Source organism: Carya illinoinensis, chromosome 9, assembly GCF_018687715.1.
Source record: "Carya illinoinensis cultivar Pawnee chromosome 9, C.illinoinensisPawnee_v1, whole genome shotgun sequence".
NCBI lineage: Eukaryota > Viridiplantae > Streptophyta > Magnoliopsida > Fagales > Juglandaceae > Carya > Carya illinoinensis.
In genome coordinates, this window is record NC_056760.1 from 43,151,328 (window position 1) to 43,168,737 (window position 17,410).

Below are 17,410 nucleotides of genomic sequence, written 5' to 3' on the forward strand. Positions count from 1 at the left end.
TGGATATTTTGAAAAGTGCCAATGTGTTGAATGTGTTTATAATTAGTAATTATATATGAATATTGCTTATCTATTTTATGATTTTTTTTGTAAATGTAGTTATGAAAATCATCATGTACGATTAATAGCTTAATAATTGTTTTAGTAAGTAAGTTATATTAGAGTAATTCTATATACCATACTGTTATTTTACTTTCATTTAATTAAATAAGATGTGACATATTCATCATTATTTGATGATAAAGAAGCATCTAATAAATGATTATTTAATAATAATAAATATGCCACATCTTATTTAATAGGATAAAAATAAAATAATAATATAGTATATAAAATTTTTCATATATATATATATATATATATATATTTCTATCGTTCATTTCTAATTTTATATATCACAAAACTAACCCATAACTCCAAATTTCCAAACCCCGGCCGCATTCATATTCTTGAAACCTTTGGACTGAAAATTTTTTTCGTTGAATTATTCTCATACTCTTGGAACTATCATATTATACCTTGGAACTATCATATTGTGCCTAATGTAATTGCGGAGAATTCATTGTCAAAGACTTGTGCATTCAAATATTGTCATGAAGAGAGTCACAGACACTATGATATTCATGTATGATCTTCCAATTTGAAATATTTTTAATTACTTACTATTGCAGCTTCTTTTTATGGCATCATCCATGTTTTTCACGCCAAAAGTGAACCTATCTCTGGCCCATATAATATTCATAATGACCTATACATAGCTAGCTAGTACGTGCTGAGCGAGACCATGCATTGTAATATTCATGATTTGCATATTCTAAATGAAATTTTCATTACAATATTTCTCCATGCGTAAAAGTCCAATTATAAGGTTGTGTTTTTTAACTGAAGTACGTAGTTTGACCACATACAAAAACAAATGCACTACTATTAGCAAATTACTTTTTTATTACTATTTACAGATCATCTTAAATCACTAACCTTAATATTTAAACATAACTTAAAAATGAATGATCACATGTTTTGTAAACGGAATAGAATGATCTTCATTTCACTTGAAAAGGAATAGTATTCATTTAGTATAGATTATAAAATTATATTTTAGTCCTTTTACATTATGTGAGTTGTGAAATGATCAAAATAATCCATATTTTACACTAAATAAATACTATTCATTTTACAGTAAATATAAACTATTTGTGCGGTTAAAGTATTCCATTTGGATGTTAAAAGTATCCCATATCATCGGTAGATAGTAGTAAAATAGTGTATGGAATATGAATAATAATAAATAATTTATAAATAGTATTGATTTGTTTCTAAATAATAATGAAATCATTTAAAAATAGTTAATTAGTTTCGACCTACTTGGCTCACTTTAGCGTGTTTAATGCATGGATATAGATATGCATGATTAAAGGTGGTAATATGTTATATGACCCGTTAACTCAATACAAACATAATACGATAATAGCGGGTTAGGGTTTAGTCTTAACGGGTTCGGGTCAAAACGGATTGACCCGTTAAAATATAATTGTTTAACAGGTTGATACCGAGTCAACCCGTTATGACACGTTAAGAAAGTTTAAATTACAATTATACCCTTATACCTAAAAGTAAAACTATTAGAATTTCAATTTCGATATTTTTATTGTTTGAATTATAATTTTGGACTTATAATTAGTTTTATAGTTTTTATAAATATTGTGATTTTAAAATTTATATAAAATTATGTTAAATTTAATTAGGTCAAACTGATTAATTTCGGGTCTATTCAACTCATTTACATAAACAGTTTGAAACGGGTCGTATTGTATCGTATTAACGTATTTTATAATATTCATTAATGGGTCAAAATGGGTTAACATAACACGACCCGTTATGTTAATGGGTCGTGTTAGGATTTGAGATTTTGATACGATAATTTTAATGAATCGGGTTAGGATTAAACTGTATAGTATAATATATATATTTTGATATGATACGAACACGACTTGTTAATACGATTTCACACTTATATGCGTGATGGTGTTGAAGTCAATGATCAAGACGTGCAAATTAAGTGCTTGCATGGAATAATCTTGTCGTCGACGTGATGCTTTATAAAAGTAGCTCGATTCACGCGCGTTCGAAGTCAAAAAAAGCAAGAGACGCCGGTATTATTATATACACAATGGAAATCATATAAAGGTCAATAATAGAAGAGAAGTGGGTCACACGCCAAACTAACCTGCCTCTAGGAAAATCATGAGTACTTTATCCGGTCTATAATAAATTGTTATCTTTAAATTTATGTGTCAAATTTTATATAAGTTATATATATTTTCCACTTAAATAGAAATTAATCATGTAATATGAAATCGAGGATATATAATAAGAATATTTAATATGAAGAGGGACATTTCTCCTATTATTTTTAATTAAGATATTCCTAATTTTCTAACTATTAAAATTCTACGTACTCGGTATAACTTTAAGCGGAAGGAGAAGGAAATTACATGCATGCTAATTATCAAGTAGCTGGCGAGCACCGTACCGCCGTATATATAATAATATCGGTCTTAATCAATTTAATTTCTTAGCCGTCTAAGTTTGAATATATGTCCATTGAGCTGACTATTGAAAATTAATAATATTCTAATTTAAAACTTTATATATGATCTATTTAATTTTGATTCGCTTTCATGATTTGACAACTATATACATCAGTAATAGTTAATATCACCGAATGGTACGTAAATGAATATTTAATTTCATTCATGATTAATTGATCGCGATCGGATGGGCCGGGGCGGGAAGCGATTATATATGAATTAAGTACTCAAAGAGCTGTGAACAATCGGATACTTATAATTAATTTAATTGTTGGTTATGCAAATTTTGTAACAAATTAAATTAAGCTCGTTATACTTTAATGTTTTGTAGAGATCGATCGATATTGATCACAAGTAATCCCCAAAATTAACATTTTTAAATTTTTGTCAAGTTTTTCATTACTCGTGATCAGAGATCAGATCATTATTAATTAATTAATAATATATTATATAGTACGTAACTTTGATTTGGACCGATCATAAATATATAGAAAATGATATATATATATATATATATATATAATTCTAGTTTGCCTTCGATCCGGTGCTTACTGCTCGTTAATTTGTAGTTTAATTCTACTCGTGAATATATATAAAAATATATATATTATTTATATATCGAAGTCCAGCATATATATACACGCCATGCATGAATTTGAGAGGCATTAATTATCAGTGAATGACAACCAAGCTATCGGCTTTATCCCTTTAACATTTTCCCATTACGTACCCTTCCAATCTGCATCATGTGGTCCGTGCAGCTAAATCACGCTATGTATTCCTTTGACAAATACAACCCATGTTTGAATTAGTAATAATTCTAGATCAAGAGAGGTGGGTTTCTGTCATATTGATGTATTAATGGGTCCACTACCTAGCTAGCTAGCTAGCTAGCTACTTGAAAGGATATATTATATAAGCGTGTGGGGTCAGCATATATATACATGCAGACATATTGGCTGCGTGGTGTTGGGTTAATTTGTGGAGTCTGATTTTGTTGGTATTTCGTTCGATTAGATGATTTGACTCAATAATGATGCGTTATAATTTTTTGATAAATTTTCACATAGGCTTGAATCATGGAGTCTAAGTTTGGACTAATAAATTTTTGACAATATTTGTACCCAGAAAAAGTGTCAAAGTAGAAAATTTGCACGATATTTAAGTGACAGGTGATTCGAGTGAAGTTCAAGGAGAGAGTTTGTTTGAGTCTTGCTCGACAAATAGTTCGAGCGAGTATTTGATAGAGATTTTATTTGAGATACACTCGACACTTCATTCTAGCGAATAATGTACAAGTATAAAAATTAAAATTTTTAACGTGTGACAGTATAAATATATACTTAATGAATAGTTTAGTATGCCTTGAGTGTTATGAACAATAAGATTTCACCACAAGTATATTTTATGATTTCTCAATATAATTTTGTGACGTAGGCACATTGCACCACACTAATTTTGTGTTTGCGATTGATTTGCTTGTCTTTGCTTTAACTTATTTATTGTCGCTGTGTTTTCACAACATGTGGCCGAAACTCTCCTTCCTACTCTGCATGGATGCATGCATGCATGGTTATCATGTACTAATTATGTATGTATGTTCATTTCACATTTGTCCCCAATGTGAACATGACCCGACAATCCACGGCCGAGAATTAATAACGTATTAATTAACGAAAACAAGAAATTCAAAAAGCCGGTGGAAAGCCAACTACTTGAGTTAGACATGGCCTGACTAATCACAATATTGTCATAATGTAATTGGTTTGTACGTCTTTTCTCAACATTAGTTAACAATATTGTTGTGACGGCTCCAAATTTCGTTTGGGATTGGACGGACATTTGAAGTGTCGAGACATGCAACACAAGGTTACCTGCCCCCGTTCATGACATATAAGATGCAATGTTCCTAACATGCATCTAACATTATGCAATATTCGCAGCGGATAATTTTTTTCTTTAGCAATACTATGCACCAAATTGAAAATATCCCAATTGCTTAAAACATACTTTATACATAAAGACCCATTGAGTAGATCACAACACTAGTCCAAAATGATTATGATCCAAAAAAATACTAAAGATGCAACTCCATTGTACAAGTAGTAATTTACGTTAACTACTATATTAACATTGACGTCGCACCGTCGCTTAGTCAACTGTGTCTAGTTGATCAGCTCCTGATTCTCCTTTAGGTCCAGTAATAAGATCTACCATTCGGGGGGAATGGTAGTTGAGACTACCAAAGTGAGATTTGATTACAAATCTCAGTAAGTTAACAAAAAACTTCCACACAAGCTAATGATGCATGCATGATAGTAAAAGCATAAATGCATAATCAAATTCATAAGTAATTAAAGTATAACTTGGCGTACAACATAGCATAATTGACATAACTTAAATTGAAACATGAACTGAACTTGACTTGACATGAACTTGATCTGAAACTTGACTTAACATGAAAAATACATACTCCACAGTTGTTGTGGCCCCATGTATTCTACGTGTAAATACATACTCCACAGTTGTTGTGGCCCCATGTATTCTACACAAACTTGACTTAACATGAAAAATACATACTCCACAGTTGTTGTGGCCCCATGTATTCTACACAAACTTGACTTAACATGAAAAATACATACTCCACAGTTGTTGTGACCCCATGTATTCTACGTGTAAATACATACTTCACAGTTGTTGTGGCCCCATGTATTCTAGGGAAACTTATTCTTTAACTGCTTAAATACATACTCCACAGTTGTTGTGGCCCCATGTATTCTACGTGTCACAATTGCTGTGTCTCACATAGTATATGCGCCACAATTGCTGTGACCCCATACATAAGTAATCAAGATGAAACGTGACTGGAATACGAAAGGACTGAAGCCCTGACGTAACATAACGTGACTTGAACATAACTTGAAATACATGACCAACTTGAGATAGAAACATTTCGTAACATGGCATAACATATAATAGACAACATATTTAATATGACATACTTGCAACAGTGAATATTACATGACTTGACATACATGTAATAGATGACATACTTAGCATGACGTACTTGTAATGTACAGTAATACATAACAGAATATATTATGTAACAGATAAAAATTGATGACAGAATAAATTCTGTATAATAGACAATTACGTGATAACTTGGCATGGCATGACATATATGATAACACACATACATACACTGTAGTTCCTTTACTTAGCACACATACACAGTAGACTGCTAGTAAGTTAAAAGCTAACTTACCTCGATCTTCGCGTTTCTTATAAAACTTCAAGTGCGATCACGAGGAACTGTAATTAGTGATTCTAAAAGTTAGAACTAAATCACTAATAATTTGAAATATGGAAAATACTAACTTAAAGAGTAAAATTTTCATTTTACTCTCTACATGTGGGAAAATGACCGTTTTACCCATAACTTAAGGATTTTGCATACTAACTCCAAAAGTTTCCAAAATTTACATGAGACATGTAAATTTTGTCCTAAACTTAAATATCAATTCAGAAAAATTTAAAACAAAACACAACTATGAAGAACACACTATGGCCGAAACATCCATATGTCATTTCCCTTGATTTTTGTTGCAATTCCTTCCAATTTCAAAAGTCATGCTTAAACCAAAATTTTGCAACAAACATCTTCCAATCCTAAGTTCAAAACCATACTTAAAACATACATTTAGAAAAAGCTAATAATTAACAGCAAACTGTTTTGTAAAAAGATCCAAGCACTTGAATCACAAGTTTTAACCTTAAATCAAAACATCTCCAAAAATTTAAAAAATCAAATCTTATTTCTAACATATTCATAATATCATCCTAACATCAACCATGCTTTAAATCATCAAACTAAAGTCACCAAAATCACAAAATAACATTTGGAGTTTTTAGTTTTACACTTAGTCCAAAAACAGAAACTTTTTCCTTAACTAGTTTTGATAAATCTCTTGATCTATGACTTATAAATATATGATCTTCAAACCAAACCATCACATGGTTTAAAAAGATGTCCTAAAACATATATAAGCTTCTAATTCAAGATCACATGGTTAGAAATTAACCAAAACATAAATTTAGCCAAGAATATCCACACTTTGGCTTATTTGAATATCTCTTTGCATAAAATTTCATATCTTTGAAACTAACATCAAATATCTTCAAAATAATAATATAACATGTATATAAGATGCTTAGGATCCTCCAATAAAATTATTAAAGTCATTAGAATAGGTTTAGACCATCAAAGAGTTAAACTTTTTCAAAACAGAAACTGTTTTTCTTCTTCCAGTTTCTAAGTTTCTAAATCTAAGAACATCTTTCATCAAAACCTTTAATCATGCAAAAATCCTCAACCAATAGTCATATATACATGTTAACAATACTCCATAAAAATTTCGGACCAATATCTATCCATTAGCTTGGTCAAAAACTCCAAACTATAACATATTCTCCAGTTTACCTCCCAGAATGACCTTTCTATAGTTTATACAATATTTGACTGACCAAATGATCTTCAAATGGGGCAAATAAGATATCCATGTAAACTAGACTAAAAAAGGAACAACTTATATGAAGTAGACTTTATGATAAAACACTTACAATAGCTTCGAAATTGGAGTGCAAAATACCTCCTAAAAGCTGTCCGAGAGAGAGTGTTTGATATTCTTTCAATGGAAAGTGTAAATGAAGATAATTTCGTGGGGAGAGGTGGCTGGAGATAATTATGGATGAGATATGGAAGAGATGAGGTTGGAGTTGAAAGTTGAGTGTAGTTTTCTCCTACCCAAAATATCTATAAAAGATTATCTCATAATATTCTATCCAATAGTATCTACAAAAAATCAACTTAAGATATTTTTATCTAATAATATCTATAAAAATCAACTCAAAATATATCAAATGTGATGGGTTTACTTAAATGAGACTAGTAGTACTGCAGGTTGTTAAGGAAATTATGTCTTGATTCAAGACTTCATATCTTCCCGCTTAATTTTAGAAATTATATTATACAAATTGATAATTGATTCTAGTTTCCTATTTTGTAATTAACCGTTATGCACATATTGAATATATATAGAAGTATACTCACCACGATTGAAGTGTGGTGGTTTTTTATCAAACCTTCATATGGTGTCACGAGCCTCTCGGATTCACATCCTCTAAATTTTTTTCCATGGCTGCCGAACCCAACCCCACCCTTCTTCCCTTCAACACCATGATTCACATGGTTACTATCAAACTTTCCTCCTCTAATTACCTCCTGTGGAAGAGCCAATTACTCCCTCTCCTTGAAAGTCAAGAGTTGTTAGGCCATGTGGATGGCACTCTCGACCCTCTCCCACCGTTTGATCCCCCAACTTCTCAGACACCCAATCTCAAACACCTGGCGTGGAAGCAAATTGCCCAACGCCTCTTTAGCCTCCTGCTCTCCTCCCTCACCGAAGAAGCTATGGCTGAGGTTGTGGGACTTTCTACCTCACGTGCAACTTGGCTTGCACTTGAAAATTCCTTCAGCCATCGCTCCAAAGCAAGAGAAATTCGTCTCAAAGACGATTTGCAGTTGATGAAACGCGGCACTCGTACTGTTTTTGAGTATGCCCGGACCTTCAAATCCCTTTGTGATCAGCTGCACGCCATCGGACGGCCTGTCATTGGCACTGATAAATCCCATTGGTTTCTCCGGGGTCTTGGGTCCGATTTCACTAGTTTTTCCACCGCTCAAATGGCTCAAACACCCCTGCCCTGTTTTGCCGATCTTGTCTCCAAAGCTGAGAGTTTTGAACTCTTCCAAAAGTCCGTTGAACAATCGGCTCCTCCTTCCTCTGCTGCCTTCGCCGCCACCATCCATGGTGGCCACTATCGGCCCAACCAAAGAAATTCCTCATCCAGTCCGCAAAAGAGCACTCGGAATGGATTTGAAAATTTTTCCTCCCATCGTGGTAACGAGCAGCCGAATCAATGCGATCGCTCCGGTCAGCCACGCTGTCCACCACGGTGTCAAATCTGCTGGCAGGAGGGCCATTATGCCGACCGGTGCCATCAACGTTATGCCCGGAATAACATTACACGGGGTGAGACTGCAGCTCACCTTGCCGAGACCTTCAATGCCTCTTGTGGGCTTAATGGGCCCGAACCAAGTGACTGGTACTTGGATACTGGGGCTTCGGCCCACATGACCTCAGACTCCTCCACTTTGGCCCAGTCAAGCAACTACAGGGGTAAGGATTGTGTAATTGTAGGGAATGGTGCTTCCCTTCCCTTTACTCATACCGGTACCATCTCTCCTCTTCCCAACCTTCATTTATTGGATGTTTTAGTTGTTCATCGTCTCACTAAAAATCTCCTCTCAATTAGTAAATTAACATCTGATTTTCCTCTCTCTGTTATATTTACTAATAATTCTTTCTCTGTCCAGAATCGTCACACGAGAAGGGTGGTGGCAACCGGTAAATGTGATGGTGGCCTATATGTGCTGGAGCGTGGCAACTCTGCTTTTATTTTTGTTCTTAAAAATAAAGCCCTTCATGCATCTTATGATTTATGGCATGCTCGTCTTGGTCATGTAAACCGTTCCGTTATTTCTATTTTGAATAAAAAAGGTCATCTTCACCTTACATCTTTATTGCCTTCCCCAAAATTGTGTGATACATGCCAACTTGCCAAAAATCATCGCTTACCATATACTCGGAATGAACATAGGTCCTCTCATATCTTGGATCTTATTCATTACGACATTTGGGGCCCTTCCCCCATCAAATCAAATTTGGGCTTTATTTATTATGTTATATTCATTGATGATCATTCTCGTTTCACTTGGCTTTATCCCTTAAAATTAAAATCTGATTTTTATGATATTTTTCTTCAATTCCAAAAATTCGTTGAAAATCAACATTCCACCCGCATCAAAATTTTTCAGAGTGATGGTGGTGCCGAATTTACCAGCAATCGCTTCGCCGCGCATCTTCGCACCTTTGGCATTCACCATCAACTCTCATGCCCCTATACACCCGCTCAAAATGGTCGTGCTGAACGGAAATATCGTCATGTAATTGAGACTGGTCTAGCCCTCCTTTTTCACTCTCATCTTTCTACTCGCTTTTGGGTTGACGCCTTCAGCATTGCAGCCTACATTATCAACCGCTTGCCCACCTCGCTTCTTAGCGGTAACTCTCCTTTTGAGCTTCTCTATGGTTCTCCACCTAATTATGAAAATTTTCATCCTTTTGGTTGTCGTGTTTACCCTTGTTTACGTGATTATATGCCTAACAAATTTTCTCCTCGTAGCATTCCTTGCATTTTTTTGTGTTATAGCTCTTCATATAAGGGATTTCGTTATCTTGACACCTCTACATCTAGGCTCTATATCACACGACATGCTTAGTTTGATGAAAATTTTTTTCCCTCTCACTCTAGCTCTCATGCTTAGCCCATATCATCCCTTAATTTTTCTAATTTTCTTGAACCAAATTCTCTTCATACCGACCCTTCGCCCTCCTCCCTTATGCATCATTCCTCACACATTACTCCATCCGGATCTAACCCCTATGTTATTTGTACTGACCCAGTGGCTGAGTCCTTGCAGGTTCCTCCTTCTCTTGCAGGTTCCTCTTCACCAGTTTCGGAGCCTAGTCTGCCTCCTGTTGCGACTACCATTGATTCTTCTATTCCGGCACCTCCGTTGGGCTCCCACCCGATGGTCACCCGAGCCAAGGCTGGTATTTTTAAGACTCGTCATCCTGCAGATCTCAGTGTTCTGGGCTCCTCTGGCCTTCTTCATGCCCTCCTTGCCTCTATTGAGCCTAAAAGATTTAAATCTGCTGCCAAAAATCCTGCTTGGCTTGCTGCCATGGATGACGAAGTTCGTGTCCTGCAGAACAACCGTACATGGATCTTGGTCCCTCGGCCTTCTAACACCAACATTGTAGGTTCCAAATGAGTGTTCCGAACTAAGTATCTACTTGATGGATCTATTGAGCTCCTCAAGGCCTGTCTTGTTGCTAAAGGCTACACTCAGGTACCTGGACTTGACTACACTGACACTTTTAGTCCTGTTATCAAGGCTACTACTGTTCATGTTGTGCTTTCTCTTGCTGTTACCACTCGATGGCCTCTTCATCAACTGGACGTCAAGAATGCTTTTCTCAATGGTAATCTCACTGAAACGGTTTATATGGAGCAACCTCCCGGGTATGTTGATCCTCGCTACCCTGATCATGTTTGTCAGTTGCAAAAAGCTCTCTATGGCCTCAAGCAGGCTCCTCGTGCATGGTTTTAGCGCTTCAGTACCTTTCTCATTACACTTGGTTTTTCTTGCAGCCGTGCTGATACTTCTCTGTTTGTGTTTCATCAGCATTCAGACATTATTTATCTGCTACTTTATGTTGATGACATTATTATTACTGGCAACAACTCCTCTCTTTTTGACAGCTTTACTCGCAAGCTCAATTCCGAGTTTGCCACCAAAGATCTGGGTTCCCTCAGCTATTTTCTTGGTTTGGAAGCCACCTCCATTAATGATGGTCTTTTTATCAGTCAACTGAAGTATGCACGGGATATCCTTACTCGGGCTCAGTTGCTTGATAGCAAGCCCGTTCCCACTCCCATGGTGGTCTCCCACCACTTGACTGGCACTGGTTTCCCTTTCTCGGATCCTACTCTCTACAGATCTCTTGTTGGTGCCCTCCAGTATTTGACCATCACCCGGCCCGACATTGCTCATGCTGTCAACTTTGTCAGTCAGTTTTTGCATGCTCCTACTACAGATCATTTCCTTGCAATCAAGCGCATTTTTCGTTATGTCAAGGGCACTCTTCACTTTGGTCTTGGTTATTCTATTTATCTTGGCGATAATTTGGTTTCTTGGAGTGCTAAGAAGCAACCTATTGTCTCCTGTTCTAGCTGTGAATCTGAATATCGTGCTCTCACGACTACTGCAACTGAACTTCTCTGGCTCATGTATCTTCTTCAGGATCTTCGGGTTTCTCTATCACACAAGCCCCTTCTGTTATGTGACAACAAAAGTGCTCTCTTCTTAAGCTCTAATCCTGTCTCTCATAAACGAGTTAAGCATGTTGAACTTGATTATCATTTCCTTCGGGAACTTGTTGTCGCCGGCAAACTTTGGACTCAGTATGTGCCCTCTCATCTACAGGTTGCTGATCTATTCACCAAAAGTGTCCCTCGCCCTCTCTTTGAATTTTTTCGCTCCAAGCTTCATGTTTGCTCCAATCCGACACTCAGCTTGCGGGGGGGTGTTAAGGAAATTATGCCTTGATTCAAGGCTTCATATCTTCCAGCTTAATTCTAGGAATTATATTGTACAAATTGATAATTGATTCTAGTTTCCTATGTTGTAATTAACCGTTATGCACATATTGAATATATATAGAAGTATACTCATCAAGATTGAAGTGTGGTGGTTTTTGATCAAACCTTCATACAGGTCTCTTTCGATTCATGATGATCTATTGATCAGATTTTGTATGTGCTCGCTTCCTACTCAAACGAGCGAGTAAAAACATGAAGCATTACAAATAAATCCACGGTCGTTTTCATTTTGTTTTTAGAAATGCTTGCATGTGTACGTAATGTCAAAGGGTACTGGCATTCTTAAATAGAGATTAGTGATAATATATATATATATATATATGGGTATATACTCATTGATCGATTTGAATCCCCAGCTCGTTCCATGCATCAAATTTAGCAAGTCATGATCAATCTACTTGGAACACAGTTAGCTATACAACATATTAAGGGCACTTAATTTTGCAAATGAATATATAAATGATATATATATATATATATATATATATATTGACCTTTCCGTTCTCTCTCTCATCACTCTCTCTTTAATAAAATATTTTTATTCTTATTTATAACTTAACAAGGAAAAATAATATTTCAAGGAAAGGTACTCGCGCGATCAACGCTAGCTGCATGGATCAACGCCATTGATGAGTAAACCAGTCTAGATTATACATATATTAATTATTTGATCTGGAAAAAAGGGACCACTGTCACCGCCAAGAAATTCAGACACAAAACCAGCTTTAACCAGCTTGTCGTTGTCGTTTCTGTCTGCAAACACATGATTAGTACTCATTTATGGACTGGAATGTCTCTAATGGCATGTGGGACAGGAAGATTCATCATATATATAGCTAGAGAGATTTACAATAGAAATTACGGAAGTCTACATAAAGAAAATTATTAAAAAAAGAGTAATATATAATTTATAAACAGGCCCTAAATATTACATCATATGATCTATTTTACATTAAAATTAGGAACTTTAATTTACAATATCAAAACCTAGTTAAGGATTTTGTTTATTTTCCTTAGTCGCGGGAGTACTAAAATCTATATTATTTTATATATATACGGTTTGAAGATGGATTATAAAGTATAAACAGTTCTGTTGATTGGATATCCGACAAACAATATTAGCTAGCTATGATCCATCTCGACAAACACTGGCAGCTTGGCCCAGTCGAACCTAAATTCAGTATCTTTTTCTACGCGGACGCGTTTTTTTCCCAACCTAATAAAGCATATGGAATCATGGATTAATTAACTTGATGGAACAGTAATATTGAAACTAATCACAAAGTAGATAACGCAGTGAAAGTGACTAGCACCGAGTCATCTATCCTACGTTCTTCGATAGCTCCATATCAATTTCTCTTTTGCGAATTCCATTGGCCAGCCAATAGTGTATGCATGCATTAATTTACTTGAAATTTCTAAGAATAATTGATGTCTTTTGAGCACTTGAATATAAAAAAAAATTTTGACAATTAAGTTTAACGGTTCTTTTAATAATTTATGGGACAATATAGACTGATTTTTATATGGATACCTCCTAGCTCATATATTACCAAATATTTATGGAGTTTTTTTTTTTTTTTTTTTAATTAAATTCTGCTTGCTCCTAACGCTGACTTAAATTTAATGCATGAGGAAAATGCATACACGTCCACGCGGGTCTTATCAGATCATCAGCTCCCCTATAAATACATGTTACCTCTTATACCATGTATATCCACGCACCAAGCGAAAGCCCTTCTTCTTCTTCTTCTTCTTCCTATATATTCTTCTTCCAACCAAATCATTAGTCATGGCTTGCTATCATCCCACCTCGGCCTTCATTCCAGCCACTGCCACTAAACTATGCCTTTTCTTTTCACTTGTTGTGGGAATGGCTTCTGCTCAGTTATCCTCTAATTTCTATGCAACTTCGTGCCCCAAAGCCCTTTCCACCATTAAATCAGGCGTTGACTCTGCTGTGTCAAGTGAGAAACGCATGGGAGCATCATTGCTACGTCTTCATTTTCATGACTGCTTTGTTAATGCAAGTCATCTCTCTCACAGCTTTCTCCCTTTTTTTTTTAAACTTTATTTAGTATATTATCAGCATATAAGTCTTTAGACTGCATAGATCTGTTGCGTGAGGAGGGGTGTGTGAGAGAGAGCGCATGCAACAAAGTGACTACTGGTGACTTCTTGACCATTTTATTTTATGGTTAAGCTGCAAAAATTTGGGTCTGTAAGATATTTTGAACCTGTTTTATTTAGTTTCACTGTACAGTCTTTACATCCGTTCACCAAGTTTGGTAAGTATCTGCATCTATCTGATACTTAAAGAGGTTTTTATCTAAAAAAGTCAGCGATATAGTAATTAAATAGCAGTAGTGCACGACCTTCGATTTGTTTTCAGTAATTGCATGCTCATGATCTGTTTTGACTTTTCCAACTATACAGCTCCTATCTTGTAAGCTTGACAGAAAAGAAATGAAAATGAAAAATCCCTAGTGTATGATAATATCTCTTTTCAATCAGCACGCCATTCCCAAAATTTAGACACAGACCAAAAAGGTAAGCTGAATAATTTTGGTCCCAACCCAGGGACACGGCCGAAAGGTGATCGATCTCCGCTTTCCCAATATTCTTTTTCCATTTTACACTTTGAATTAAAGGAGAAAGGAAGGGAAAAGAAGAAGAAGAAGAACTTAAAGAAGAATATATATAGCTATTAATATTGGACACGCGCGCCCCTGTATATCGCGTATATACAATATTGTCGGTGCTATTTATTTTTTTCATGCATTGCTTTTATCAAATAAAGATTAACTCTTGATTATGCTGTGTACTAGACTTTATTATAAGTTATATATATAATATAGCCACACACGGAAGAACAAATTTATAATAAACTTGCATTAATAAAACTATATATGTGAGACGACACTTGAATCGTAACACTTATATATATAGGATTCCTCAAATTCAAGGAAAATTATACACAACAAGTTTGAGTAATATTAATATTATTTTCTGTAACAGGGGTGTGACGCATCGATTCTGTTGGACGCGGGAGGAGAGAAAACTGCGGGGCCTAATGCCAATTCAGTAAGGGGATATGAAGTAATAGACAACATCAAATCTCAAGTGGAGAAAATCTGCCCTGGTGTTGTGTCTTGTGCTGATATTGTAGCAGTTGCTGCAAGAGACTCCGTCGTCGCTGTAAGGAATTAAAAATAATAATAATAATAAATTTATTCCTTTAAAGCTAGCTAAAATATTTATAACATTTCAAAATCTTGTTCGATCCTTTTGTTGAATTTTCCTCATAATATCGAATAATTACTTATATATTGCATTCAGCTGGGTGGACCTAGTTGGACAGTTCAATTGGGAAGAAGAGATTCCACAACCGCAAGTGCAGCTACGGCAAATAGCGATCTCCCTCCTCCAACATTGAGTCTTAGTGGCCTTATTAGTGCCTTCTCAAACAAAGGTTTTACTGCCAAAGAAATGGTGGCTCTTTCAGGTGCGCTGGGTTAAATGTTTATCCCTACTTAATTAATTTTAATCCATTAGTTTTTAATTAACTACAATGATTCGCTATATATATATGATTTCTTTCTGCATGCAGGATCTCACACAATAGGTCAAGCAAGGTGCATAACCTTCAGGACAAGGATTTACAATGAAACCGACATAGATTCCTCGTTCGCAACATCGCTGCAATCCAAATGTCCAAGCACGGGAGGAGACAATAACCTTTCTCCTCTTGATGTTACGAGTCCGGCATCCTTTGACAATGCTTACTTCAAGAATTTGGTGGCCAAAAAGGGTCTCTTGCACTCAGACCAACAGCTCTTCAGCGGGGGTTCCACAGACGCTCAAGTTAATGCTTATATCTCCAATCCAACAAGCTTCCGAACAGACTTTGCCAATGCAATGGTGAAGATGGGAAACCTTAGCCCACTTACTGGTTCAAGTGGGCAGATCAGGACAACTTGCAGTAAAACCAACTAAGTGAAAGCATAACACTATGATCCTGTTCGATCAAGTCTCATATATAGAACTAGGTCGACGTACGTGTTATTTTTTATAAATTTGGCTGTCATAAAGTCATCATGTGGTTCATTTGACTTGTTGAAAATATAGCAAGTTTGTATGAATGATGAAGAGAACAAATGAAGAATGTTAGTTATCTATCTATACTATATAATTTTCAAAACAAGATGAAGTTACTCTTACGAATTAAGCCATGCACTTACACCGTTAAGTATATATGATCTCCTCGTATTAATGCTAATTATTAGATACATTGCTCCCCTGTTTCATTATTATTAAATGAAAGTTAAACAATATTATATATATATATATATATATATATATATATATAACTTTATTATTTAACATACCGTAAGTCTAATGAATTTATAAATTAGTTTTGTATAATTATTTTGTGGCTAAAATATTTTTCATTAATAAATAATAAAGTACTCACTATACAAAAAAAATAGATTTTTGTGATTAATTTATTATAATGAAAAGACTATTTAGAATTAATTTTTGCCAAAAATAATCATTTTACTAAAATTAACTGGTTGTAAATAAGTAATTTTTTTATAATAACTTTTTCCTTGTTACGGTTGCCCACTTTCTTTCCAAATGCACGCCTATAAATTATTTTATAACTATTTATAAATTATTTTAATATTATTCATAGATAATTTAATATACTTTTAATATCCAACCGTAGCTTTAATCATTAATTTCTTAAAATAAATTTAGGAATTCTTATATATCATATTGTTTTTCTGTCCTCAATTTTTTTCTGCTGATAATTAGAACACGAAGTCTTAACATTGTGGCTTGGTGGCCACGAGGAAGTCAACTCAAACCAAGTCTTCTACATATATAATAATTGAAGCTCAATAGCGATGCGTAAAATCCTTGTCAGCATCCGCAATATAAAAAAGAGTTTTATTATATACAAATAAGATCGCGTATTAATTTACGTATCAATACTAATTCATTCATATTTAAAATTTAAATTAATACTGTTTTTAATAAAATTTATTTTTTGACCAATCACATCAAGTTGATGTACAGATTAGTACACTATTACGTTTACAACTATATTTTTTCTATAAATTATTTAATATTATTATAAATTATTTATATATTTTTTAAAATATTTAAAAATATTAAAAAAATAAAAAAAATAATTTTTGCCGGTGATGCAGCGGGGGCGGTGGCTCCAGCACCATCCCCGAAATATATATCAGTACTACTCTGCTTGTGTTGTACCTACGCGCTTGGAATCTATCTTGTCGTCGACAGCATGCAGATTTAGAAAACTTGATCCACACGTTCAAAGTCGAAGAGAATATTAAGAATCCACGTGTGTGTATAAATGACAGCTATAGGCGTGTAGCCTAACACAATTTTTATTTTTATTTTTTTAATATATTTAAATATTTTTTAAAATAAAAATATAT

At 34.6% G+C, this 17,410-nt stretch overlaps 1 protein-coding gene across 1 annotated transcript; it reads left to right on the plus strand.

Annotated features, from left to right (window-relative positions):
• Window positions 1-13,661: 13,661 nt before the first annotated feature.
• On the plus strand, window positions 13,662-16,143 carry LOC122275182 (cationic peroxidase 1-like). The gene is made up of 4 exons (XM_043084155.1): window positions 13,662-13,965; window positions 14,958-15,137; window positions 15,279-15,444; window positions 15,550-16,143. Exons 1-4 carry the CDS (start codon window positions 13,732-13,734, stop codon window positions 15,933-15,935), a joined length of 966 nt encoding a protein of 321 aa, XP_042940089.1. The 5' UTR covers window positions 13,662-13,731; the 3' UTR covers window positions 15,936-16,143.
• Window positions 16,144-17,410: the final 1,267 nt, after the last annotated feature.

Coding starts and splice junctions, on each gene's coding strand:
- LOC122275182 (XM_043084155.1), top strand. CDS start 13,732: ATGGCTTGCTATCATCCCACCTCGGCCTTCATTCCAGCCACTGCCACT. Junction 15,138..15,278: donor CAAGAGACTCCGTCGTCGCT/GTAAGGAATTAA, acceptor TATTGCATTCAG/CTGGGTGGACCTAGTTGGAC. Junction 15,445..15,549: donor AGAAATGGTGGCTCTTTCAG/GTGCGCTGGGTT, acceptor TTCTGCATGCAG/GATCTCACACAATAGGTCAA.